Below are 26,975 nucleotides of genomic sequence, written 5' to 3'. Positions count from 1 at the left end.
AAGAACTCAAGAAGCTAAACATTAAAATACCAAATAATACAATTAAAAGGTAGGGTACAGATCTAAATAGAGAATTTTCTACAGAATACTCTCAAATGGCTAAAGGACAAAGAATTGCTATATATCCTTAGTCATCAGGGAAAAGCAAATCAAAACAACTCTGGGATACCATCTTACATTTGTCAGAATGGCTAAGATAAAAAACTAACGATATTTGTAAATGGAGACTATGTGTTCACTTCCCACCTGCCAACTGAATAGTCACACAGAAACTATATTAATTACAACACTGTTTGGTCAATGACTCAGGCTTATTTCTAGATAACTCTTATATCTTGAATCACCCCATTTCTATTAATCTGTGTATTACTATGATGCTGTGGCATACCAGTAAAGTTCCAGCCTCTGTCTCCTTCGGCAGCTACATGGTGTCTGCATAACTCTGTCTTCTTTCTCCCTGCATTCAGTTTAGTTTTCCTGCCTAGCTTTTTTCTGTCCTGCCAAAGGCCAAATCAGATTCTTTATTAACCAATGGTAATAAAACATATTCATAGCATACAGAGGGGAATCCCACATCAGATAGTTTATGTTAGAGAGGATGTGGAGTAAGGGGAATACTCTTCCACTGCTGGTGGGAGTATAAACCTGTACAGCCACTTTGGAAATCAGCATGGCAGTTTCATAGAACGTCGGAAACCAATCTGCCCCAAGACCCAGCTACACAAATTTTGGCATATACCTAAAGGATGCACAGTCATACCACAAGAGCACTTGTTCAACTATGTTCTTAGCAGAATTATTCATAATAGTCATAACCTGGAAACAACCTAGATGCCCCCTCGACTGAAAAATGAATAAAAAAAATTCAGTACATTCACACAATGGAGTACTAATCATCTGTAAAAAGTGATGACCTCATGAAATTTCAGGCACATGGATTGAACTAGAAAAAAAATTATTCTGAGTAAGGTAATTCAGACCCACACAAACATGGTATGTACTCACTCATTGGTGATTATTAGGAATAAAGTAAAGGATAACTAGCCTAAAATTTAAAGCCCCAGAGAGGCTAGATAACAAGGAGGTTCCAAAGAGTGATACATGGATTTCCCTGGGAAGAGGAAGTAGAAAAGATCTCCTGGGTAAACTGGGGAAGGGGTTGGGAGATAGAGGGATGGGAACAAGAGAGACTTGGCTAGGTGGGCTGTGTGCAGGAGGCAGGTTAGAGGCAGGTTGGAGGGGGAGAGTAACAAAAGAGATGTCTTGATGGGGGCCTTTTTGGGGTTAGGGTATCCTGTTTTTTAAATGTAGCATTTTGTTTGTTTATGTCTAGTTTCTTGAGTTCAACTATGTTCTTATATATTTTGAATATTAGTCCTCTATTGAATACAGAGCTGGTGAAAATCATTTCTCATTCTGTAGGCTGCTTCTTCATCCAAAACAGTGTCCTTTGCAGTGCAGAAGCTTCCCAGTTTCATGAGGTCCTATTTCTCAATTGTTGATCTTAGTGCTTTGCTGATAGTGTTCTGTGCAGAACATCGTTTACTGTGCCAATAAGTTCCAGGCTATTCCCCACTTTGACTTCTATCAGTTCACTGTATCTGGTTTTATGATGAGGTCTTCAATCCTTTTAGACTTGATTTTTGTGCAGAGTGATTAGTATGGATCTCACTGTGTTCTTTTACATGTCTACATACAATTTGACCAATATCAATTATAGACAAACCTGTCTTTTTTTTTACCCAATGTGTGTTTCTGGCTTCTTTATAAAGAATCAGTTGAATATTGGTGTGTGGGTTTATGTCTGGATCTTCAGTTCAATTCCATTGATTTATATGTCTGTTTTTGTGCAAATACCATGCTGTTTTTAGCTTTTTAGGACAATTTGAAATCAGAATTAGTGATACCTCCCATAGTGCTTTTATTGATTCAAGATTGTTTTAGCTATCCTTCTGTGTGTGTGTGCATGTGTGTGTCTGTGTGTGTGTTTTCCATATGAAGTTTGAGAATTATCTTTTTTAAGATCTATAAAGAATTGTGTTGAAATTTTGATGAGGATTGATTGCATCTATAGATGGCTTCTGGTGTGATGGCTGTTTTTACTTTGATAATCCTACAGATCCGTTAGAATGGGAGAGTTTCCATCTTTTGATATCTTCAATTTCTTTCCTCAATGATGAGGTTTTATCATACAAATCTTTCACTTGTTTGGTTTGAGTTAACAAACTATATAATTTTTGATGTTATTGTGAAAGGTGTTGCTTTCCTGAGTTGTTTCTCAGTCTGTCATTTATATATAGGAAGGTGTCTTACTTAGGATTTTTATTACTGTAAAGAGGAACCATGACCATGGAAACAAACATTTTGTGGGGTGGCTCAATTACAGTTCAGAGGTTTAGTCCATTATCATTATGGTGGGAATCAAGGCAGCATTCAAGCAGATATGGTGCTGGGGCTGAGAGTCCTTACATCTTTATCAAAAGGCAACAGGAAGTGGTCTGTCTCCTGTCCATTGGGTGTGGTTTGAGCACATATGAGACCTCAAAGCCTGCTTCCAAAGTGACACACTTCCTCCAACAAGATCATACTGATATGAGATTGCCCTCTGTATGCTATGAATACCATTGGTTAATAAAGAAACTATCTTAGGCCTGTGATAGGATAGAGTAGAGCTAGGTGGGGAAAACTAAACTGAATGCTGGAAGAAAGAAGGCAGAGTAAGGGAGAAGCCATGTAGCCTAACCAGAGACAGATACTAGAACTTTACCCGGTAAGCCACAGCCTTGTGGTGATACACAGATTAATGGAGATGGGTTAAATTAAGATGTAAGAGTTAGCCAATAAGAAGCTAGAGCTAATGGGCCAAGCAATGATTTAAATAATATAGTTTCTATGTGATTATTTCAAGAGTCTGGGCAGCCAGGAAATGAACAAGCGGCCTCCTACAACATCATACCCTCTCTAATAAAGCTATGCATTCTAAGATTGCCTCTCCTTTTGGGGGACATTTTCTTTCAAACCACCGCATTCCACACCCTGGCCCACAAAGGCTTGTAGCCATATGATAATGCAAAAATGTATTCAGTACAACTTCTAAAGTCCCATAGTCTATAACAATCTCAAACTTATTTAAAGGTCTAAAGTTCAAAGTCTTTTCTGAGATTCATGTAATCTTAAACCTTAACTGTAATCCCTTGTAAAATAAAAATAAAAAATCAGATCACATACTTCCAACACATAATGGCACAGGATATATGTTACCATTCCACAACATAGGGAAGGAAGCAGAGTGAGTAAATACTGAACCAAAGCAAGACCAAAAACCAGCTGGGTAAACTACAAACTCTGCATCTCCACATCTGATGTCAAAATGCTCTTCAAATCTCCAACTTCTTTCTGCTTTGTTGACTACAACATACTTTTTTTTTCTTGGGATGGTTTCACTCACTGTTAGCAGCTTTTCTCAGCAGGTATCCCACAACTCTGCCATCTCCAACATCTTGGAGTCTCAAAGGCAATCCAAGTTTTACCTTCGCACCTCCAAGCAGTGGCCTCTGTAGACCTCCATTCAGGGAGACTCCTGACACATGCCTGATCTCAGAGGCTTTCCTCAGTTGTGGAGGAATATTTCATAGCCCCTTTCTTCTATCCTTACATCTAGAACCACGTGGCAGAACCTGCCAAGTTCTGCTGCTTACTGGGACTGGAACATGGCCCCCTCATTCAATTGCATCCTCACCAACTTGCTGTTTTCAATCATTTCCTTCACTGCCTAAGCTTGGCTGTCCTGAAACTAGATCTGTAGACCAGGCTGGCCTCAAACTCAGCGACCTCTTCCTTTCTAATTTGAATACCCTTGATTTTCTTTAGTTGTCTTATTGCTCTAGCTAAAACTTCAAGTACTGTATTGAATAGGTATCAAGAGAATAAACAACCTTGTCTTACTCTTGATTTTAGTGGAAATGCATCGATTTTCTCTAGATTTAGTTTGATGTTGGCTGTAGGCTTCTTGTAAACTGCCTTTACTATGTTTAGGTATGTTCCTTGTATCCCTAATCTCTCCAGAACTTTTATCATGAAGGGATCTCTGAGTTTGAGGCCAGCCTAGGTCTACAGATCCAGTTTTAGGACAGCCAAGCTTGGGCAGTGAAGGAAAATGATTGAAAATAACAAGTTGATGTGGATGCAATTGAATGAGGGGGCCATGTTCCAGTCCCAGTAAGCAGCAGAATTTGGCAGCTTCAGTCATATGGTTCTGGCTGTAAGGATAGAAGAAAGGGGTATTGATTTTGTCAAAGGCCTTTCTGCAACTAATAAGATGATTATTTGGTTTTCCTTTCAGTTCGTTCATGTGGTGAATTATTATATTTATATATTTATATTGGCCATCCCTGCATCTCTGTGCTGAAACCTACTTGATCATGGTCAATGGTATTTTTGATGTTTCTTGAATTCAGTTTGCAAGTATTTCTGCATATATGTTCATAAGGGAAGCTGGTTTGCAATTTTGTTTCTTTGTTGAGTCTTTATGTGGTTTGAGTATCAGGGTAACTATGAACTCATTAAAATGAATTGGGCAATATTCCTTCTGTTTTTATTTTGTGGAATAATTTGAAGAGCATTGACATTAATTTTTCTTTGAAAGTCTGATAGAATTCTGAGCTAAAACTATCTGGCCGTGACCCCTTTTGATTAGGAAAATTTTAACAACTACTTCTATTTCACTAGATCTGCTTATCTTGATTAACTTTGTTAAGCAGAATGTTTTGAAAAAAATTATCCATTTATTTTAGGTTTTCCAATTTGGTGAAAGTACAGGGGTTTTTTAAAGTTTACTCTTATGATTCTCTGTATTTCCTCAATGTCTATTGTTATGTCCCCCATTAATGTAGGAGGTTATTCTGTCTATGTGTTGCTTTCATTGGTTGAATAAAGAAACTGCCTTGGCCTTTTGATAGGGCAGCACTTAGGTAGCCAGAGTAGACAGAACTGAATGCTGGGAAGAAGGGTAGGGAGAGAGCCGCCATGGAGCTGCCAGGTCAGACATGCTGAATCTTTCCCAGTAAGCCACGACCTCGTGGTGACATATAGATTATTAGAAATGGGTTAAATCAAGATGTGAGAGTTAGCCTCTAAAAGGCTAGAGATAATGGGCCAGGCAGTGATTTATTTAATACAATTTCTGTGTGGTTATTTCGGGTGTAAGCTAGCAGGGTGACTGGGAAGACAAGTATCCTGCTTGCTCCGCTCTCCCTACAACAACCCATTTTTGTTTCTGATTTGGTTAATTTGGACATTTACTCTCTGCCTGCTAGTTAATTTAGATTAGGGTTTGTTGATTTTCTCAAAGTACTAACTTTTTGTTTCATTGATTCTTTGTACTGTTCTCTTTGTTTCTTTTTTATTGATTCCAGCCCTGACTTGATTATTTCTTGCCTTGTGCTCCTATTTGGTATGGGTACTTCTTTTGCTAAGTTACTAGTATGAGATTGCTCCAAATTTTTCATGTAGACCCTTAGTGCTATAGACTTACCTCTTGGAACTACTTTAATTGTGTTCCATAAGTTTAGGTGTGCTATTTCATTCAAATCTAGAAAGTTTTTAATTTCTTTCTTAATTTCTGTCTTGGTCTATTTTTCATTCAGCTGGGAGTTGTTCAATTTCCATGAGTTTGTAAACTCCCTGTTGTTTCTGTTTTTGTTGATATCTAGCTTTAATCCATGGTAATCAGAGAGGATACAAGGAGTTTTTTCAATTTTCTTTTATTTTTTGAGACTTGCTTGGTGTCTGTGTGATCAATTTTGGAGAAAGTTCCATGAGGTGCAGAGAAGAAGGTATATTCTTTTGCGCTTGGTTGAAATGCTCTGTAAATATGTGTTAAGTCTATTTGTTTATATATCAGTTAGTTCTAGCATTTTTCTCTTTAGATTTTGTCTGGATGACCTATCCATTGGTGAGAGTGAGATACTGAAGTCTCCCAATATCAGTGTGTAGGAGTGAATGTGGGATTTAGTAATGCTTCTTTTACAAATGTGGATACACTTGTGTTTGGGACATGGGTGTTAAGAATTACAATGTCCTCTTGGATTTTTCATTTGATGAGTATGTAGTGTCCTTCCCTATCTCTTCTGATAAGTTTTGGTTTGAAGTCTATTTTTTTAAAAATATAAAAATGGCAACACCAGCTCCTTTGGTCCATTTGCCTGGAATATTTTCTCCATATCTTCACCCTGATTTGATGCCTATCCTTGATGTTATGGTGTGTTTCTTGGATGCAGCAGAAGGATGGGTCCTGTTTTTGCTCCCATTCTGTTATCTGTGTTTTTTTATTGAGGAATTAAGACCACTGATATTAAGAGATGTCAATGAGCAGGATTTCTTGATTGCTATTATTTTGTTGGTGGTGGTGGTGGTAGTAATTGGGTGGTAATTCCCTTTTTTTGACTTTGCTTGTCTGGGATTATACATTCTCTGTGTTTTCTTAGATGTAGTTAATCTGTTTAGTTTGGGGGTTTTCCTCCTTGCATCTTCTGTAGAGATGAATTTTTAGATAGATATTGATTAAATTTGTTTTATCATGGAATGTCTTATTTTTTCATATATAGTAATTGAAAGTTTTGCTGGGTATACTAGTCAGAAATAGCATTTGTGGTCTCTTAGAGTCTACAGCATATCTGTCCAGAAATTTCTATATTTTAGAGTCTCCATTGAGTAGTCAGGTATAATTCTATCCTTTATAAGTTACTTGGCTTTGACCCCTTGAAGAGTTTAATAATACTTTTTATTGTGTATGTTTAGTATTTTGATTATTATGTGCAATAGGAGCTTTCTTTTCTGGTCCAGTCTATTTGGCATTCTGTGTGCTTCTTATACTTTGATAGGCATCTTCTTCTTTGGGTTAAAATTTCCTCTATGATTTCATTGAAAATATTTTCTGTGCCTTTGACCTAGGTTTCTTCTCTTACCTCTGTTCCTATTGTTTGTAGAAATGATCTTTTCATGGTGTTCCAGGTTTCCTAGATGTTTTGTACAAGGAGATTTTAGATTTAACTTTTTTTTTCTTTTAAACACTGCTTGGCCCATTAGCTCTAGCCTCTTTTTTCTTTTTTTTTTAATTGAGAGAAGGAAAACAAAAAGTATCCACCTTCTCCCAGCAACCAATTTCCCTCCCCCTCCTCCCACCCTTCTCCCACTCCCCCAAACTCCTCCCCCCTCCCTCTCCAGTCCACAGAGCAGTCAGGGTTCCCTGTCCTGTGGAAAGTCCAAGGGCTGCCCCCCTCTGTCCATGTCCAGGAAAGTGAACAACCAAACTGGCTAGGCTCCCACAAAGCCAGAACATGAAGTAGGGTCAAAACCCGGTGCCATTGTCCTTGGCTTCTCATCAGCCCTCATTGTTTGCCATGTTCAGAGAGTCCGGTTTTATCCCATGCTTTTTCAGTCACAGTCCAGCTGGCCTTGGTGAGCTCCCAATAGCTCAGCCCCATTGTCTCAGTGGGTGGGTGCGCCCCTCATGGTCCTGACTTCCTTGCTCATGTTCTCCCTCCATCCGCTCCTCATTGGGACCTTGGGAGCTCAGTCCAGTGCTCCAGTGTGGGTCTCTGTCTCTATCTCCATCCATCACCAGATGAAGGTTCTATGGTGGTATGCAAGATATTCGTCAGTATTGCTATAGGATAGGGTCATTTCAGTTTGCCTATCCTCAGCTGCCCAAGGGACTAACTGGGGACATCACCATGGGCTCCTGGGATCCACTCTAGGGTCAAGTCCCTTGCCAACCCTAAGGTGGCTCCCTTAACTAAGAATTGAGGTTCCGTGCTCCCCTGTCCAACCTTCCTTTTTCCCAATCCTCCTGTTTCCCCAAGTTGCCCCCCTCCTTCCCTTCTCACTTTTCTCTCCCCATCTCCCCTTACCCCCATCCCACCCCACATCCAAGATCCCAATTTTCTCCCAGGCCATTTTGTCTACTTCCCATAGCCAAGAGGATAACTATATGCTTTTCCTTGGGTTCACCTTCTTATTTAGCTTCTTTAGGTTCACCAATTGTAGTCTCCGTGACCCTTATTTATGGCTAGAAACCAATGATGAGCGAATACATCCCATGTTCATCTTTTTGGGTCTGGGATACCTCACTCAGGATAGTGTTTTCTATTTCTATCCATTTGCATGCAAAATTCGAGAAGTCACTGTTTTTTACCGCAGCGTAGTACTCTAATGTATATATATTCCACACTTTCTTCATCCATTCTTCCATTGAAGGGCATCTCGGTTGTTTCCAGGTTCTGGCTATTACAAATAATACTGCTATGAACATAGTTGAACAAATGCTTTTGTCATATGATAGGGCATCTCTTGGGTATATTCCCAAAAGTGGTATTGCTGGGTCCAGGGGTAGGTTGATCCCGAATTTCCTGAGAAACCGCCACACTGATTTCCACAGTGGTTGCACAAGATTGTATTCCCACCAGCAATGGATGAGGGTACCCCTTCCTCCACAGCCTCTCCAGCAAAGGCTATCCTTGGTGTTTTTGACTTTAGCCATTCTGACAGGTGTAAGATGATATCTCAAAGTTGTTTTGATTTGATTTCCCTGATTGCTAAGAAAGTTGAGCATGACCTTAAGTGTCTTTTGGCCATTTGAACTTCTTCTGTTGAGAATTCTCTGTTCAGTTCAGTGCACCATTTTTTAATTGGGTTAATTAGCATTTTAAAGTCTAGTTTCTTGAGTTCTCTATGTATTTTGGAGATCAGACCTTTGTCTGTTGAGGGGTTAGTGAAGATCTTCTCCCAGTCAGTAGGTTGCCTTTTTGTCTTAGTGAAAGTGTCCTTTGCTTTACAGAAGCTTCTCAGTTTTAGTAGGTCCCATTTATTCAATGTTGCCCTTAATGTCTGTGCTGCTGGGGTTATACATAGGAAGCCATCTCCTGTGCCCATCTGTTGTAGGGTATTTCCCACTTTCTCTTCTATCAGGTTCAGTGTGTTCGGGCTGATATTGAGGTCTTTAATCCATTTGGACTTGAGTTTTGTGCATGGTGATAGATATGGGTCTATTTTCATTCTTCTACAGGTTGACATCCAGTTTTGCCAGCACCATTTGTTGAAGATGCTTTCTTTCTTCCATTGTATACTTTTAGCTCCTTTATCGAAAATGAGGTGTTCATAGGTTTGTGGGTTAAAATCCGGGTCTTCTATACGATTCCATTGGTCGACTTCTCTGTTTTTATGCCAGTACCACACTGTTTTCATTACTGTAGCTCTGTAATAGAGTTTGAAGTCAGGGATGGTAATGCCTCCAGAAGATCCTTTATTGTATAGGATTGTTTTGGCTATCCTGGGTTTTTTGTTTTTCCATATAAAGTTGATTATTGTTCTCTCCAGATCTGTGAAGTATTTTGATGGGATCTTGATGGGGATTGCATTGAATCTATAAATTGCCTTTGGTAGAATGGTCATTTTTACTATGTTGATCCTCCCAATCCAAGAGCACGGGAGGTCTATCCATTTTCTGGTATCCTCTTCAATTTCTTTCTTCAATATCTTAAAGTTCTTGTCAAATAGATCTTTCACTTCCTTGGTTAGATTTACCCCAAAATATTTTATGCTGTTTGTGGCTATTGTGAATGGTGAAGCTTCTCTGATTTCCCTCTCTGCTTCCATATCCTTTGTGTATAAGAGGGCAACTGATTTTTTGGAGTTGATCTTGTATCCTGCCACATTACTAAAGCTGTTTATCAGCTGTAAAAGTTCTTTGGTGGAGTTTTGGGGATCGCTTATGTATACTATCATATCATCTGCAAATAACAAAAGTTTGACTTCTTCCTTTCCAATTTGAATCCTCTTGATCCCATTATGTTTTCTTATTGCTATCGCTAGAACTTCAAGCACTATATTGAAGAGGTATGGCGAGAGTGGACAGCCTTGTCATGTTCCTGAGTTTAGCGGAATGGCTTTGAGTTTCTCTCCGTTTAATTTGATGTTAGCTGTCGGCTTGCTGTATATAGCTTTTATTATATTTAGGTAGGACCCTTGTATCCTTAATCTCTCCAATACTTTTATCATAAATGGATGTTGAATTTTGTCAAATGCTTTTTTAGCATCTAATAAATGATCATATGGTTTTTTTCTTTCAGTTTATTTATATGATGGATTACATTGATAGATTTTCATATGTTGAACCAGCCCTGCATCTATGGGATGAAGCCTACTTGATCATAATGGATAATTTTTCGGATGTGTTCTTGGATTCGGTTTGCCAGTATTTTGTTGAGGATTTTTGTGTCGATGTTCATGAGTGAGATTGGCCTGTAATTCTCTTTCCTGGTTGAGTCTTTGTGTGGTTTTGGTATCAGTGTAACTGTAGCTTCATAAAAGGAATTTGGTAATGACCCTTCTGTTTCTATATTGTGGAATACATTAAGGAGTATAGGTATTAGCTCTTCTTGGAAATTCTGGTAGAATTCCTCATTGAAACCATCTGGTCCTGCGCTTTTTTTGGTAGGGAGGTTTTTGATAACAGCTTCTAATTCCTCGTGACTAACAGGTCTGTTTAGATTGTTCACCTGGTCCTGGTTTAACTTTGGTAAATGGTATTTATCTAAAAAAGTGTCCATTTCTTTTACATTTTCCAGTTTTGTGTTATACAGCTTTTGTAGTAAGATCTAATGATTCTCTGAATTTCCTCTGTGTCTGTGGTTATGTCCCCCTTTTTATTTCTGATCTTATTAATTTGCATATTCTCTCTCTGCCATTTGATTAGTTTGGATAGGGGTTTATCAATCTTGTTGATTTTCTCCAGGAACCAGCTTTTTGTTTCATTGATTCTTTGGATTGTTTTGTGTTTCTATTTTGATTATTTCCAGTCTTCTACTCCTCCTAGGTGAGTCTGCTTCTTTTTTTTCTAGAGCTTTCAGGTGGGTTGTTAAGTCTCCAATGTGTGCTTTCTCTGTTTTCTTTTAGTGGGCACTTAGTGCTATGAACTTTCCTCTTAGGACTGCTTTCATAGTGTCCCATAAGTTCGAGTATGTTGTTTATTTATTTTCATTGAATTCAAGGAAGACTTTAATTTCTTTCTTTATTTCTTCCTTAATCCAGGTATGGTTCAGTAGTTGACTGTTCAGTTTCCATGAGTTTGTAGGCTTTCTGGGGGTAGCATTGTTGTTGAATTCTAACTTTAATCCATGGTGATCTGATAAGACACAGGTGGTTACTAATATTTTTTTGTAACTGTGTAAGTTAGCTTTGTTACCGAGTATGTGGTCAATTTTCGAGAAGGTTCCATGAGCTGCAGAGGAGAAGGTATATGCTTTCCTATTTGGGTGGAATGTTCTATAGATGTCTGTTAAGTCCATTTGATTCATTACCTCCATTAATTCTCTAATTTCTCTGTTAGGTTTCTGTCTGATTGACCTGTCCATTGGTGAGAGAGGAGTGTTGAAGTCTCCTACTATTAGTGTGTGCGGTTTGATGGCTGCCTTGAGTTTTAGTAATGTTTCTTTTACGTACGTGGGTGCTTTTATATTAGGGGCATAGATATTCAGGATTGAGACTTCATCCTGATGGATTGTTCCTGTTATGCGTATAAAATGTCCCTCTCCATCTCTTCTGATTGATTTAAATTTTAAGTCAACTTTGTTAGAAATTAGTATGGCCACACCTGCTTGTTTCTTAGGTCCATTTACTTGATAAGCCTTTTCCCAGCCCTTTACTCTGAGTAGGTGCCTGTCTTTATGGTTGAGGTGTGTTTCTTGTAAACAGCAGAATGTTGGATCCTGTTTTCGTATCCAATCTCTTAGCCTGTGCCTTTTTATAGGTGAGTTGAGCCCATTGACATTAAGTGATATTAATGACCAGTGGTTGTTAACTCCGGTCACTTTTTTAGTAGTAGGGTTTGTGTGTTTCCCTTCTTTGAGTTGCGCTGGTGAAGGGTCTCTAGATGTCTGAGTTATTGTGGTCATTGTTGGACTCCTTGGTTAATGATTTTCCTTCCATTATTTTCTGTAAGGCTGGATTTGTGGCTATGTATCGTTTAAATTTGTTTTTATCCTGGAAAAATTTGTTTTCTCCATTTATAGTGAATGAAATCTTGGCTGGGTATAGTAGTCTGGGCTTGCATCCATGGTCTCTTAGTTTTTGCAGTACATCTATCCAGGACCTTCTGGCTTTCATGGTTTCCATAGAGAAGTCAGGTGTAAGTCTGATAGGTTTACCTTTATAAGTAACTTGGCCTTTTTCCTTTGTGGCTCTTAATATTCTTTCTTTATTCTGTATGCTTTGTGTTTTGATTATTCTATGGCGAGGGGATGTGTTTTTTTTTTTTTTTTGATCCATCCTATTCGGTGTTCTGTATGCTTCTTGAACCTTCATAGGTACATCTTTCTTTAGGTTGGAAAAGTTTTCTTCTACAATTTTATTAAGTATATTTTCTGGACCATTGAGCTGCACTTCTTCTCCTTCTTCTACTCCAATTATTCTTAGGTTTGGTCTTTTTATTGTGTCCCATATTTCCTGAATGTTTTGTGATGAGAGTTTGTTGGACTTGCTGTTTTCTTTGATCAGTGCGTTTATTTTCTCTATGTTATCTTCAGAATCTGAGATTCTTTCTTCTATCTCTTGTATTCTGTTGGTTATGCTTGTTTCTGTAGTCTCTATTCGTTTGCCCAGATTTTCCATGTCCAGCAGGCCCTCTGTTTGTGTTTTCTTCTTTGCCTCCATTTCAGTTTTCAAGTCTTGAACTGATTCCATTATCTGCTTGATTGCTTTTCCTTGGTTTCCTAGGGTATCATTCACTGATTTACTCAATTCCTCGAACTTTCTGTTATACTTCTCATCCATTTCTATAAGGGCATTTTTTATATGCTGTTTAAGGGCCTATATCACTTTCATAAAGTCAGTTTTTTCTACTTCTTCTTGATTAAGGTGTTCATGTCCTCCTGTTGTGAGGTTGCTGGGTTCTGGTGGTTTCATGTTGTTTTGCAGATTGTTGGGTGAATTCTTGCATTGGCCCCTGCCCATCTTTTCCTCCGAATGCTCCCCTATGGATCTTCTTTTACAGGATCAGGTCTTCTTGCCCACTGATGTATTTTCCCAGTGATGTCACTCCCCAGTGATGGTTCTTCTGGTGTCCAGATTGGATCCCTGTGCTGCTTGGGCAGCTCGCAAACAAAGGGCCCACCCTGCTTGCTGCAGGCAGGCTATGGAGACAAAGGAACTACCGCCCTCCCCTATGCCCTCCCGATTCGGGTTCAGTCCCAGCGCCCGAGCAGCCTGAGCTGGGTGGTGCTATGCCGCCAAAGAGGGGAGGGAGGGAGGGAGACAGAGGGTGGGGGGTTCTGGATGTAATCTGGTCTGGGATAGGAAGAGAGAGGAGGTATTGGGCAGTACAGCCCCTGCAGGATGACCAGGAAGTGTAGGAGGGATGAGGAACGTCTGAGTTCCCTGTTTCCAGCTGCCATTGCACTCTCTCACCCCAATGATGTCTCTCCCAGTGCCCAGATCGAAACTCCTCTGTGCTGCTTGGGTAGCTCGTAAACAAAGGGCCCACCCTGCTTGCTGCAAGCAGGCTATGGAGACAAAGGAACTACCTTCCTCCCCTATGCCCTCCCGATTCGGGTTCGGTCCCAGCGCCCGAGCAGGCTGAGCTGGGAGGTGCTATGCCGCCAAAGACTAGATTTAACTTTTTTTAATGATAAATTATCCTCTTATGTCTTTGATGCCTGAGATTGTTTCTTCCATCTCTTATATTCTGTGATGAAGCTTGCCTCTGTGGTTCCTATTTGAGTTCCTAAACTTTTTATTTCCTGATTTCCTACAGTTTGGCTTGATTCTATTTCTACTTTCAGATCTTGAAGGCTTTGATTCATTTTCTCCACTGTTTATTTGTGTTTGCATAGATTTCTTTAAGGGACTCATTCATTTCCTCTTTAAGGAACTCTATCATATTCATAAAGACTGTTAAGGTTGTTTTCTTGTGCTTCAGCTAGGTTGGAATATTCAGGGTCTGCTGTCAGAGGGTTGCTGGGCACTACTGGAGCCATATTATCCTGGATATTATTTTTACAATGGCATCTAAGCATCTGATATTTGGAAGATTGTAGCTCGAGGTGTTGATATCCTTGTTGACCAAGGTTCCTATCCCACTGGTCCTGCAGCCATTAAGCCCCAAAGAGGTCTAAATTAGTTATAAACTGATTGCCCCATTAGCTCAGGCTTCTTATTAACTAATTCTTACATCTTAAATTGGCCCATTATTCTTGTCTATGTTAGCCACATGGTTTGATACCCTTTTTTGGCAAGGCAGTCACATCTTGCTTCCTCTACAGCTGGGTCATGACTGTGGACTACGCTTCCCTCTTCCCAGCATTCTTGTTGCCACACCTCTGCTTCCAGCCTGGTCACTGTCACCCTGCCTATACTTCCTGTCTGGTTACTGGCCAATAAGCATTTTATTAAAAATAATATAAGTGATAGGATAAAAGATCATTGTCCCACAGCACTCCCCTCTTTTTTTTAAAATAAGAACTCTGAACCTAATATCCTTTGTTTAGTTTTTCTCCTGACCATTATCCATAACAACTTGTAACAAACATTCTAGACAAAGGAAAATATTCATAGTCCATTTTTTTGGAATATAGGCATAGTTTTCCATGCTACTTCCTGCTGATTGGAGGTTTTATTATGGGGGACATAAACAAAATTTAGAATTATGATCAGGTTGTGACTGGAGTATCCTGTGAGGCTTGACCACCTCAGGTAGCAGTCTTGAATCTTTTCTGGATGTAGAACTCAGACATCTGGGCCATTCACTCATACTAGAGATTTCTCAGGGGTCTTCCTTGATCAAACCTGATTTTTCTTAGCCCAGAACAAATCCACAGCCTCTCATTTTCTGTGGAAACAAAAGCAAAACCTCTTCTCCAAAGTAACATACCTTTTGACTTCAATTTTAAAGTCAAGATATTTTCAAAATACCTATCTTGGATTAATTCAGCAGCATTTATATTAAAATGTCTTTTAGCAGCTTTTGTTCCTTCCTCAGCTGTAGAAGGAGCTGCGGGCCACTTCCTGTTGCCTGGCTCCCAGCCACCAGCCAGCTTTACCCAAAATAATTACATGGAAACTGTATTCATTTAAATACTGCTTGGCCCATTAGCTCTAGCTTCTTACTGGCTAACTCTCACATCTTGATTAACCCATTTCTATTCATGTGTGTAGCTCCATGAGTTTTACGTGGAAGATTTTAACCTACATCAATCTTGGGCCAGAACTCATGGTGTCTGCCTCATTGCCTTCTTCCCAGCATTCTGTTCTGTTACTCCACCTAAGTTCTGCCCTATCAAAAAGCAAAGGCAGTTTCTTTATTAACCAATGAAATTAACACATAGACAGATGACCCACTTACATCACTCAGCCACCAAACAATTTAAAAACAAAACAATAACATTCAGTATCCAGGTTCTCTGTGTATTTTTCATCTTTATGTGCTTTATTTTAAGCTCTATTTCTTTTATTTTTAATTTTTGGCTTTTTGTCCTGGAACTCAGTCTATAGACCAGGCTGTCCTTGAACTCACAGAGATCTGCCTGCCTCTGCCTACCAAGTGTTGGAATTAAAGATGTGTGCCACTACACCCTGAATTTACAGAGATCCATCTGCCTCTGCTTCCCAAGTCTTGGGATTAAAGGCATAACTGGATATCCACCTGTAGAAGAATGAAAATAGATCTTTTCTTTCTTTTTTAAAGGAATTTATCCTTTTTTCAAGAATATATATTTAAACACACAGTAAACCATTTAGAGGTTTTCTTCATCTTTAAATCTTTCTTTACTATATATAGTATATATATATCTTTATTTTTAACCACATGAGCCTTTAATTTGCTAAGTGATATGGCTAGGATTAAAGCCATGGCTTTGATTGCTGGATCCAGTTCATTTCTTAGCTTTCTGGGAATCTAGCTTCATGGTGGAGGTACTGGCCAGAGCCATGTTTATTGCTACAACTCTATGGCATTTCACGGTCCGTGTTGCCACCAAAAAAAACATGCTGTAGACTATTCATAAACACCATTTAAGTGTTCTGTAGCAGAGCCTCTTAAAAAGGCTGCAAAGTTCTTGTAGCTAAAGCTGAGTCAGCAAGCCTCTCTAAAATAAGATGCATTTGCCTCCAGCAAACAGAGCCCACCTGAGAAAATTCTGCTATCAATAAGCTGTGCTTAACTCTATTTTTTTCTGACTATAATTACTCCCCAAGCTCTCTCAGGCTTTCTGTGGATGCAGTTGTCTACACTTGCCAAGACAGGGTAAAACAGTTTTGAAAAATTCCTGCCTCTGAAAATGGTCTGTCAGTTACTCTAGGCATTAGCCAAAGTTGGTTGCTTCAACATTGCAAATGAGACTTTGGGTGATTGCTTAGGCATCCAGTTGTCTCTGTCATCTATTGTATATTTTGGAAGCTGCTTGATTGCACTTCCTGCTTACTCAAGTAATATTATCTCTCTTCTCAGGCCTTCAATGGGATTGAAGATTAGATAGTCATAGTTACCATCCACTTATGATCTGGCCAAGTCATTTCCAATATAAGACTTAGATTCCTTAGGATAGAATGTTTATTAAAACATTTGTCATATGTTCCTTGCTTAATATTTTTATGCTGGTTGTAATTCTAATCTTATGCTTGATATTTGTTCCTAGTGTATATAGTTTTTTATTGGGTTTGGAACTCTCTTATTTAAACAAAAGGGGAAGGTGCTGTGGGAGCTCCTTCTGCTCCTTCAGCCAATGGCCTTTAAGATGCCAGCCCACTTGGGCATGATCTCTTGTAGTATAAATGCAGCTTCCAGATGCTCGACTCTGTTCCTGTTTATCATTTGTAAAGAGGACTGTGATCTATAAGTTTCCCCTAAATAAATAACCATTTATTATAAAAAATTCTGAACTCATATGGGATTATTTTATAACTTCTGACATCAGATATCTGGTCTTGTCTTGTTGGTGGGTTTCTTTTTTTCCATTTCTTTTCCTCTCTGGATTTTAGGAGAGTGTAGTGGCTGTATGTTGTCTGATAGGAAATTTTTCTAGTGCCCTGGTAGGTGTGACTACTGGGGATTCCAGTTAAAATGTTTTTATGGGTATCAAGAATTGAGATCTAGATTAGGGTATGAGCTGGCAGGGCAGGGGGTGTTCACAGAATGGAGGGAAACAAGGTATTTCATTGGGATATGCTTAGTTCCCTGAAAAGGGATGCAGTGTATGAGGAGAGGGCACAGCAGAAGGTCGGTTACAGAGCTGGGGATATGACTGGGGGATTGAACTTGGAGGAATGGAGACAGGGTAAAGCTCTGCAGCTAGTCCACTTCTTCTCTGGACAGAGTGGCCTGTGGGTTCCCAGGGAAGGCCAGGTAGAGACTGGGACAAAACAATGGGTAGGGGCAAGGATGTTTGGATGGGGATATCTGTGTGATTCGTTGGAGATGGGGGAAAGGGAGCCTTCAATAGGTACTCTGCTGCAGATCTGGAGATAAGGTTGGGGGATTAAATCCGGAGGAGAAGAAGGAGAGGTGAAGATCTTCAGTCAGCCTACCTGCTTCCCTGGCAGGAATATTTATTTCTTACTGTTAGCTCAAGGGCCTCTTATGTTTAACTCACTGACATATTCCCACCTCCTCATATAGCACATGACACATGGTTCTCAACAAATATTATCTTTTAAACATCTTCTAACTCACATTAGTGGCCGTCACTCCAAAGGACTTCTCCCAGCTTTCCTCTATCCCCCATCCTATGTGGCTTAGTCCCACACTACCTTGTCCTTGTCTTTACTATACTAACAAGATATTATACTGTTTTTTTTTTCAGACAGCCTCATTTAGCTCAAGCTGGCCTCAAGCTTACTATGTAGACATTGAGGACCTTGACCTTGTGATTCTCCTGCCTTTATCTCCTGATGGCTAGGATTACATAAAAGTACTCTACCACGTAAGCTATACCCTCAGCCCAGGTTGATTTGCTATTCTGTTCAGTTTACACTTATGTATTAAATCTGTTAGAGTATAATTGTGTAATAATGATGTCTATGACTAGTGTGCTTGTTGAATAAAACTGAACAAACAGGAAACAAATCCATAGAGGGAAATGACTTGGAACCAATTTATTTGAAACTCTATGATGGGTGGGGGCTATGAACAAGAAAATGCCAGTATCAGCTTAGTGCCCTTTGTCTTTTTGAATGAGAGCAGAAATTTGGAATTATAATCAATATATTCTGTCCCACCCTGTCTCACCCCTGTTTCTCAGACTCTAACTTTTTCCTCCTCTACCAGCTTAAGCTAACACTGGGCCATTGGACAGCACTGCTTTCTCCAGGATGAGTCTCACGCTCTGAATTTTATTGACAGATCATTCAGAACTAGAGATAAATGCTAAAACCGGCAGCAACATAACCCTGCAATTCAAGAAACCACTTGGAACCTACGCACACATCACCTGGCTTTATACTATGAAACAGAAGATTTTAGAATATGAGTATAAGGGTTCAACGATAACCTATTCTGGTTATCGGGGCAGGGTCAACTTTGACAATATAACTGGTGCACTTCAAATCTACAATATCCGGAAAGAAGACGAAGGTGTCTACTACATGAGAGTGATGAAGAAAACTGAGGAAGAATACAAGAAAATCTTGAATGTATTTGGTAAGTTTGAGAGTCAAAGGAAAAATGCCTATTCAGGGAGTTTACTGGGAGTTGGGGGTGCTGACTGGAAAAGGAGAAGAGAGGAACATCACGACACACTGACTACATTTCTCCCAGAGACACATCTATTTGTGAGTGAGCCTGACCCAGCAGTTATCAAATTGTGTTAGTTTTTCATTACTAAGACAAACACCTCAGATAAAGAATTCAGACAGGGTAAGGTTTATTTGGGCTCATGGCTTCAGAGGTTGTATGGTCCTTGGTTAATTGGCTCTATCACTATGGACCTGTGGGAGGCGCAGCATCATGGCAGAGAGGGGAAATGAAGCAGAGATGCTCACCCCAGGCTGGGAAGGAGGTACTAGAATGAAGGGCCAAGAACAGGTTATACCTTGCAAAGATATGTTCCTAATGACCACTTTCTCAGTTGGGTCCCTCCTTCCAGTTTCTACCATTTTCCAGTAGTCCATTCAATTATTAATCCATCAAAAAATCAATTAATTGATGGTATCAGAGATTTTTGAACCAATCACTTGCACAAATATTGCCTGCTAGTGACCAAACCTTCAATGTGAGGCCCTTTTGAGGAGCCGCATAGAGGAAGAAACAAATCATGGTAAGACTGGAAACAGTAAAGACTATTTCTTCTGTAGTGCCCTCATTCTGTCGTGTGAGCAACCCAAATTAGTTTTGAACATATTTAATTCTGTCTGAACTCAGATTTCATCAGACTTATAGAAAAAGAGATATTAAAAATAAATTGAAATAGTTCTCTGGGAGAGTTCTATCAGATTTAGTATGACAAAAATTTCCACTTACAGCTTCAGCCTAACCAGTTCCTATGGAAATAAGAGTAGGGCATTATCCTTGGAGTCAGACAGATTTAGGTTCAAAGTGCCAATTTAATAAAATAACTGTGTATTATTACAAACACTCCCATGTTCTCACTAATTTGTGGAAGCCAAGAAAGATGACTTCATAGTCACTAGAGCGAAGTTGGATAATGGAAACCATCATAAAGTTAAATAGAAAGGGTCATCTCCGGGATTTCATAGCACACTATTTCAAAGTAGCTGGAAAAGAACATCCCAAAGATCCCAACACATAAAAATTATAAATATTTGAAGAGGCAAATCTCAATTTTCTGAAGTAATTATTATACTGTACATTTAATTATCACATAGTACCCCCATAAATATGTACAGTTATTATGTACCCATCGACACTTTAAAATCCCCCTGGCCAGTTCCCTAGTAGCCATGGCACCATGGTGTATGATATTAATATCTCTTTGTCCATATTAAGTAAGGTTCTTTGGAGGGAACTGACAAAAGCCAACTCTTTGTACATTTACCAAAAAAGGAGATATGTTCCAGTGGAGCTCAGTAGAGCAATTCAAAGGAATATAGAAGCGCTATGAAGGCCTAAGAGATGGAAGGGTGAGAACAAGGCCAGTTCAATCCTGAGCCTCAGGAATCTACAGATCCAGGCATCAGCATATTAACATGACTTAACTCTCAATGCTTGGTTTTGTGCCAAATCAGAACCTCATAAAGAAAAATGCATTTATTTATGGTTTGCCTAGATTATTTAATGTCTTTTGCTGTGTGATCTTCTGTCTAAATACTTAATAAATGCACTAACTTTGCTTCATTCTGTTTGATTATGAAATTCTTTTTTGTGGGTCATCAAGATCCATCTTTATCCAAATGGGGATCCCCAAAGGAACAGGAAACTCCTTTGGCCACAGGTGACTATGTTGTGGTGTGTCTCCCTGATACGCTAGCAGAGCTACAAACAAAGAAATCTTTGAGGCCAAGAATGTATGGAACCCTACATCTTTTCTCTTTCAAAATTGGTGGGCTCAAAACATTTCCTTGGTCAGAATTAAATAAAAAATGGTTTCAGAAACAACCCAAGATCCAGGTTCCATTTTCCTCAGGAAAGGACTGTTTTGCAATTAAATTTAAGTGTTCTAGCCACCGTCTCACGGCTTCTTCCGATCTGTAAGATGGCCACAGGCACAGGGTGTTTTGGGGGTGGGAGATAACTAAACAGCCACCAGTGGCCTAAGGAGTTCACCTTCCTTTTAGAGATTTCTGCTCAGGTAAAGCTGGATTCTTGACTACCCCACGGAAAAGAATTCATGGTGAGCCGGAATGAAGCAAGCTTACTGAGTTTATTAAGTACTTAGACAGGGAGTCATATAGAAATAAAGACATTACATCATCTGGGCAAACTAATCTATTTTTCTTTATGAGCTTCTGATGCACAACAGAGACAAAGATGGCAGATTTATAGACCTAAGCATCCTATAATGACAGTGTGAAGGGCTTTGCTGTGTATAGGTTGAGGCCCTTTAGGATTCTCCCTGAATCTGAACTCCAGAATTCTTGAGGGACAGAGTGGCCCCCACTGGTGCTTGCTGTGGGCTTTTGTTAGAGAACAAGCCCTGAGTATCCCAGATAGTTAGGAAACACAGTCAGAAGTCAGCTGGTCTCCCCTCTAACACTTAGCTCACAGATGACCATCACCCCACTTTGTTCCTAATGGTGTGTAAAGAACTCTGGCTCCCCCTCCTGGATCTACCTTAGCATCACCACCCAAAAGTAGCCTCCTGAAGACAAAGTTGCTCCCTGGCTCCATCTATAGGAGTCTTTTATCCATACCCACCTTGAACAGCAATCATGGCCCCTCCCTGGTTCCCTTTGCAGTCTGTTGGTCAAATCCTTGCATCATAAACACCACAAAAATGTATAAGCCCATTGTCTCATAACAAGCCTTTTTTCAGATCCTGTGTCCCAGCCTACCATAAAAATTGAGAAGACTGAAACTTTGCCTGACTCTTGTCACCTGAAACTATCCTGCAAGGGAGAGCAAAAGAATGTTACATACACTTGGTTTGACGACTCAAACCAAATTGAGGAAGGAGATGTGCTGGAAAGAATCATCACTCCAAAGAACAAGTCTACATTTTATACCTGCCAAGTCAGCAACCCTATAAGCAGGAAAAATGACACCGTGTACTTCACTCCGCCTTGTACTCTGGGTAAGAATTACCTTCCAGGGAGCTGAAGTGGGCACCATGATGACTGGTTTCTTTTGAATGAAGGAAGATATGGGATTCCTACTCGGCCTTCTGGCAGAGAATGTGGTGGGAAATCTCAAAGGTGTCATTGGAGTTTGAGACCTGGCTTCCGCCTGGCTCTACAGCCACCTACCAGCTAGCTCACCTTATCTTTCCTTAAAGCTGAGTCCTGAGTAACTGTAGGGCAGCCTGAGATACCAGAACAATTAGGGAAAGTAGGAAAAGTGGGAGAGTAGTCCAGGCAAGGAAATAAGGAAAACTGGATGAGTGAGAGAGAGGTTGGTGAATAGAAGCAAGGTCCCCATCCTCAGGAAGAGACTTCATAGGTATTATTCTCCTTGCAAAGGTAGGAAGGCAAACTCTAGGCTTTGTGTTTCAGATTTCTCTGCATTGCCTAGAAGCATCCTTTCATACAATGTCACTCCCCCTTAATTCAGACCTACAGAGGTACCACTGGATTTTAGAGTTAGTCACACCTCAGGTTACTTCTGATATGTCTCTGTATTAGTTATTTTTACTGTTGATATGATAAAATGCCTTACAAAAACAACTTGAAGGAGGAAGGGTAAGAATTCAACCCATCATGACAGGGAAGGCATGGCAACGAAAATGTAAGATAGCAGTTCCTGTTGTGTCCACAATCAGGAAGCAGAGAGATGAATACTGGTACTCAGTAGGCTTCCTCCCTTCCCACCTTTCATTCCTCAGCTTGTGGAAGGATGCTGCCCATATTTAGTGCAGATCTTCCCTCCACAGATAAATATCTCTAGAAACATCCTTAACAGACACTCTCCAGGGTATGGGGTTGGTTCTTTTCGGGTCCTACAGATAAGTCAAGGTAAGCGTCCATCACGGGATTCAGCCAAGCTAATGACATTTAAGGAATTTCCAAGGTCTTCACATCTGAAAAGGATGAGTTTTTGCAAGAGGAGGATTTCCCTAGGCAGCTGGGATTAGGTTTAGGGAGGTAGCCATTCTCCTGTTTTAAGAGTGCCATCCTTATGCCAAGTCCTCCTCTTCCTCCTCAAAACAGTGATCAAGGTCTAAGTGTTTGGGGTTTTGTTCTTTCAGCCAGATCCTCTGGAGTACGTTGGATTGCAACTTTGCTGGTGGTCATCGCACCCATCATTCATACCTTCCTGTTGACCTGAGATGAACTCTCCTCACTTGAGAATGAAACTTTGAGGCCACTGGATCCTGTCTTTATCATCTGGAAGGCAGCTCTGACTCTATGGGACAGAAGAAATTGTGTTGTTGAACATTTGTGATGGTTTGCATTTTCTTACCATCCTAGAGTTAAGTACAGGGCCTTCTGCATGCTCCAAAAATGCTGGGCCACTGACCTATGTGCCAATCCCTCTACAAATATTTTTTTAGTAGTCTTTTAAAAGTTGTGGTTAATATCTAATTTTGTATACCCCATTTGTTTTCCAACAGTCATTAAAGATAAATGCGTTATTTTCACCAAAATACGTAACTACATTAGGCTAATGGTTTTTCTTTTTTAAAATTGATTCTTTTCTCAAACAATATATCTTAATTAGTTTCCTCTCCCTTTAATTCTCCCAGTTTGACACTACTTCTAATAGGTAACAACAAAACATAACAAAATAAAATATAATAAGCTAAAACAAAAACCATCACATCAAAGTTGGACAAGGCAATTTAAAAAAAAAAAGGAAAAGTGCCCAAGATCACACATAAGAATCAGAGACCCACTCATTCACATACCCAGAAGTCCCATAAAAATGTTAAACTAAAGCTCTAATGTATATGCAAAGGACCTGATACAGAGCTGTGGGTCCTGTACTTGCTGCTTCAGTCTCTCTAAGTTCAAAATGACCTTGCTCAGTTAATTTAGAGAGACTTGTTCTCCTGGTGTCCTCCATCCTCTCTGGATTTTAGTCTTTCCACCTCCACTTCCACAGGGTACCCTTAGCCCTGGGGGAGGGATTTGATGGAGACATCTCATTCCGAGCTATATATTTCTCTCTCTCTCTCTCTCTCTCTCTCTCTCTCTCTCTCTCTCTCCCCCCGTCTCCATCCCTCCCCCCTCTACCCCCCCCTCCATAATGTCTGGCTGTGGGATTATGTATTTGTTCCCATCTACTGCAGCAGGAAGTTTCTCTGATGGCTGAATAAGGCACTGATCTATGAGTGTAGCAGAATACCAATAAGTATTTTATTGTTACTTTTTTCTTTTTGTTTAGACCAGTAGTATTTGGTTTTACCATAGGTCATCCAAGCAGAGTCAGGTTCATCTCATGGAGTGAGCTTTAAGTCAAATCAGACATTGGTTGGCTATTCCTGCAATCTTTGTGCCCACCATTGCCCTAGCATATTTTACAGGCAGGACAGATTGTAGGTCAAAGGTTTTGTAGCTGGGTTGGTGTTTACATTTCTCTTTGGGTAACCTGTAGAGCGCCTTCTTCTACCAAAGACTCTAAAAGTTTCAACATAGGTTGAACAACCTGTTGGACAACTCTATGTTCAATGTGTTGTGTGAGTGTTGTCTTCATCACTAGAATCTTACTGGTTGGTTTGTGGGGATCAACCTAATTGCTTGGTAATAGCCTGGGTTGTTTGGGTATTTCCATGTGACTTTTTGGCCAACAACTCAATTGGATGTAACCCAGTTCAAGTACTGGAAGCTTCATTTGAAGACAAGAGATGGCCAACTGGGATTCCATCTTGCTCATAATTTGGAGACTTCATTAGGATTATATCCAAATAGCTTAAGAAGATTCCAGTGCACCAGCTTTTTATACCACTCCTCAAATACACCTTAATTCCACCTGATTCTCCCTACATTCTTTCTCCCAATCCTATTTCCCCTATACCTCCCCACATGATCCTCCTGTTCCTGTCCTCCATCCCTCAGTCTACCCATAAAATTTATTCTATTTCTCCCTCCCAGGGAAATCTATGTGTCTCCTCCTCAAGCCCTTCCTCTATACCTAACTTCTCCAAGTCTTTGGACTGTAGGTTGGTTCTCATTTTTTTAAAGACTAATATCTACATATAAGTGAATACATACCATATTTATCTTTCTGGGTCTGGGTTACCTTACTCAGACGGATTTTTTTCTAGTTCCATCCATTTGCCTGCAAATTTAGTGATACTATTAGACTTGTCATTTTTAACAGATTAATAATATTCCATCATGTAAAGGTACCACATTTTCTTTATCCATTCTTAAGTTGAGGTGTTATTCCCCAGAAGGCCCCTGAGCGTAGCTTGCCTGGGGAACTACATTTCCCAGGAGCCCCTAGTGTTCCACGCAAAAGCTGCGCAGGCACAGAAAGTGGCGTTTGACGCACGTGCTTGGGGAACCCTTTAAAAAGCTGGGAAACCGTCTGTTCGTTCTCTTTTCCCCTTCTCTCCCACATGCTGCAATAAAGCTCGCGCTCCACGTGGGTTTTGTTGTGTCTTGCGTCCTCCTTTCACGAACAAGAAGAGCAAGCAGAAGACGAACAGAAGAACATGAGGGACATCTAGTTTGCTTCCAATTTTTGGATATTGTGAATAGAATAACAACATGGTTTTGAGCAAGTGTCCTTGTGATAGGAAGAAGTGAACTTTGGATATATGACCAAGAATGGTATAGCTGGATCTTGAGGCAGATCGGTTCCTATCTTCATAAGGAACTGTCATATTGATTTCCATAGTGGCTACACAAGTTTGCCCTTCCAACAGCATTGGAGGAGTGTTCTCCTTACTCCACATTCTTGCCAGCATGAGCTGACTTGTGTTATTGATCTTAGCTGTTCTGATAGGTATAAGATGGAATCTCAAAGTAGTTTTGATTTGCATTTCCCTGATGACTAAGGGTGTTGAACAATTATTTAAGTGATTCTCAGACATTGGAGTTACCTATATTCAAAAAAATTTCTGTTTCGATCTGCACCCTATTTTTAATTGAACTATTTGGGTTTTTGGTGTCTAGTTTCTTGAGTTCTTTATATATTTTGAGTATTAGTCTGCTATCAGATTTGGAATTGATGAAAATTTTTTCTCATTCTGTAGGCTGCTACTTCTTCCAAATGACAGTGTCCCTCGCCTTACAGAAGACCTTCAGTTTCATGAAGTCCCATTTATTAATTGTTGATCATAGTGCCTGTGCTATGAGCGTTCTGTTGAAACTCTTTTCTTGGCCAATGAGTTCAATTCTATTCCCTACTTTATCTTCTACTGTTCAGTATATCTAGTTTTGGAGTTGAGTTTTGTGCAGGATGATAAGTCTGGATCTCTTTTCATTCTTCTGCATGCAAACATCCAGTTTGATCAGAACCATTTATTAAAGAAGTTGTGCTTTTTTTTCCCGGTGTGTGTTTCTGACTGCTTTAATCAAAACCAAATGTCCATAGGTATGTCAACATCTGGGTCTTCAGTTCGATTTCATTTATTCATGTTTGGTTTTGTGCCAATATCATGTGGTTTTTAGCTTTACAGTACAACTTGAAACTGGGGATGGTGAATGCTCCCACAGTGCTTTTATTATTCAGGATTGTTTTAGAAATCCTGTTTGATTTTTGTGTGTATTCTCATATGAAGCTGAAATTGACATTTCAAGGTTTTTAAAAAATTGTGTTGGAATTTCGATGAGGATTGCATTGACTCTGTAGATGGTGTCTGACAAGATGGTCATTTTTATTATATGAATCCTACTAATCCAATTTCTTTCTTCAATGACTTGAAGGGTTTTTTTTATTATACAGGTCTTTCACTTGCTTGGTTAGAATTAAGACAGATAGACCTGGAGAGGAGGGGAAATGGAGAAAAACTTGAAGGAGTAGAGGGAAGGAAAGCTATAATCAGGATATATTGCATGAGAAAAGAAAAGAATCTATTTTCAACAAAAGGAAAAAAATTAAAAGGAAAACTATACATTTCTTTTAGGTTTTCCAATTTGGGAAAATATAGATTTTTCATATATGTCCTTATGATTTCCTCAGTATCTGTTGTTTTGTCCCCTTTTCATTTCTTTTTTTTTTATTGATTTTTGTTGAGCTCTACATTTTTCTCTGTTCCCCTCCTTGCCTCTCCCTTCCCCTTCAACCCTTTCCCAAGGTCCTTGTGATTTATTCAGGAGATCTTGTATTTTTCTACTACCCATGTAGATGACATCTATGTATGTCTTTCTTAGGGTACTCATTGGTGTCTAGGTTCTCTGGGATTGTGATTTGTGGGCTGGTTTTCTTT

At 39.7% G+C, this 26,975-nt stretch overlaps 1 protein-coding gene across 2 annotated transcripts in view; it reads left to right on the top strand.

The window, feature by feature from the left end:
* Positions 1–23,351, top strand: part of Cd48 (CD48 molecule) — a 34,077-nt gene extending 10,726 nt beyond the window's left edge. The window contains exons 2-5 of one of the 2 annotated variants that reach the window (XM_041643557.1): positions 17,850–17,969; positions 18,389–18,685; positions 21,477–21,734; positions 22,845–23,351. In XM_041643557.1, the coding sequence (XP_041499491.1) occupies positions 18,490–18,685; positions 21,477–21,734; positions 22,845–22,924 (534 nt within the window). In that variant the 5' untranslated portion in view covers positions 17,850–17,969; positions 18,389–18,489 and the 3' untranslated portion in view covers positions 22,925–23,351. The remainder of the gene's footprint in view (positions 1–17,849; positions 17,970–18,388; positions 18,686–21,476; positions 21,735–22,844) is intronic. The other variant, XM_041643556.1, reaches the window with a different exon arrangement.
* The last annotated feature ends 3,624 nt before the right edge of the window (positions 23,352–26,975 follow it).

Source organism: Microtus oregoni, unplaced genomic scaffold (genome assembly GCF_018167655.1).
Source record: "Microtus oregoni isolate MIOR12 unplaced genomic scaffold, Mior012 000086F_ref0000336, whole genome shotgun sequence".
In the NCBI taxonomy this organism is placed as follows: Eukaryota; Metazoa; Chordata; class Mammalia; order Rodentia; family Cricetidae; genus Microtus; species Microtus oregoni.
This window is presented reverse-complemented; position numbering and strand designations above follow the sequence as displayed.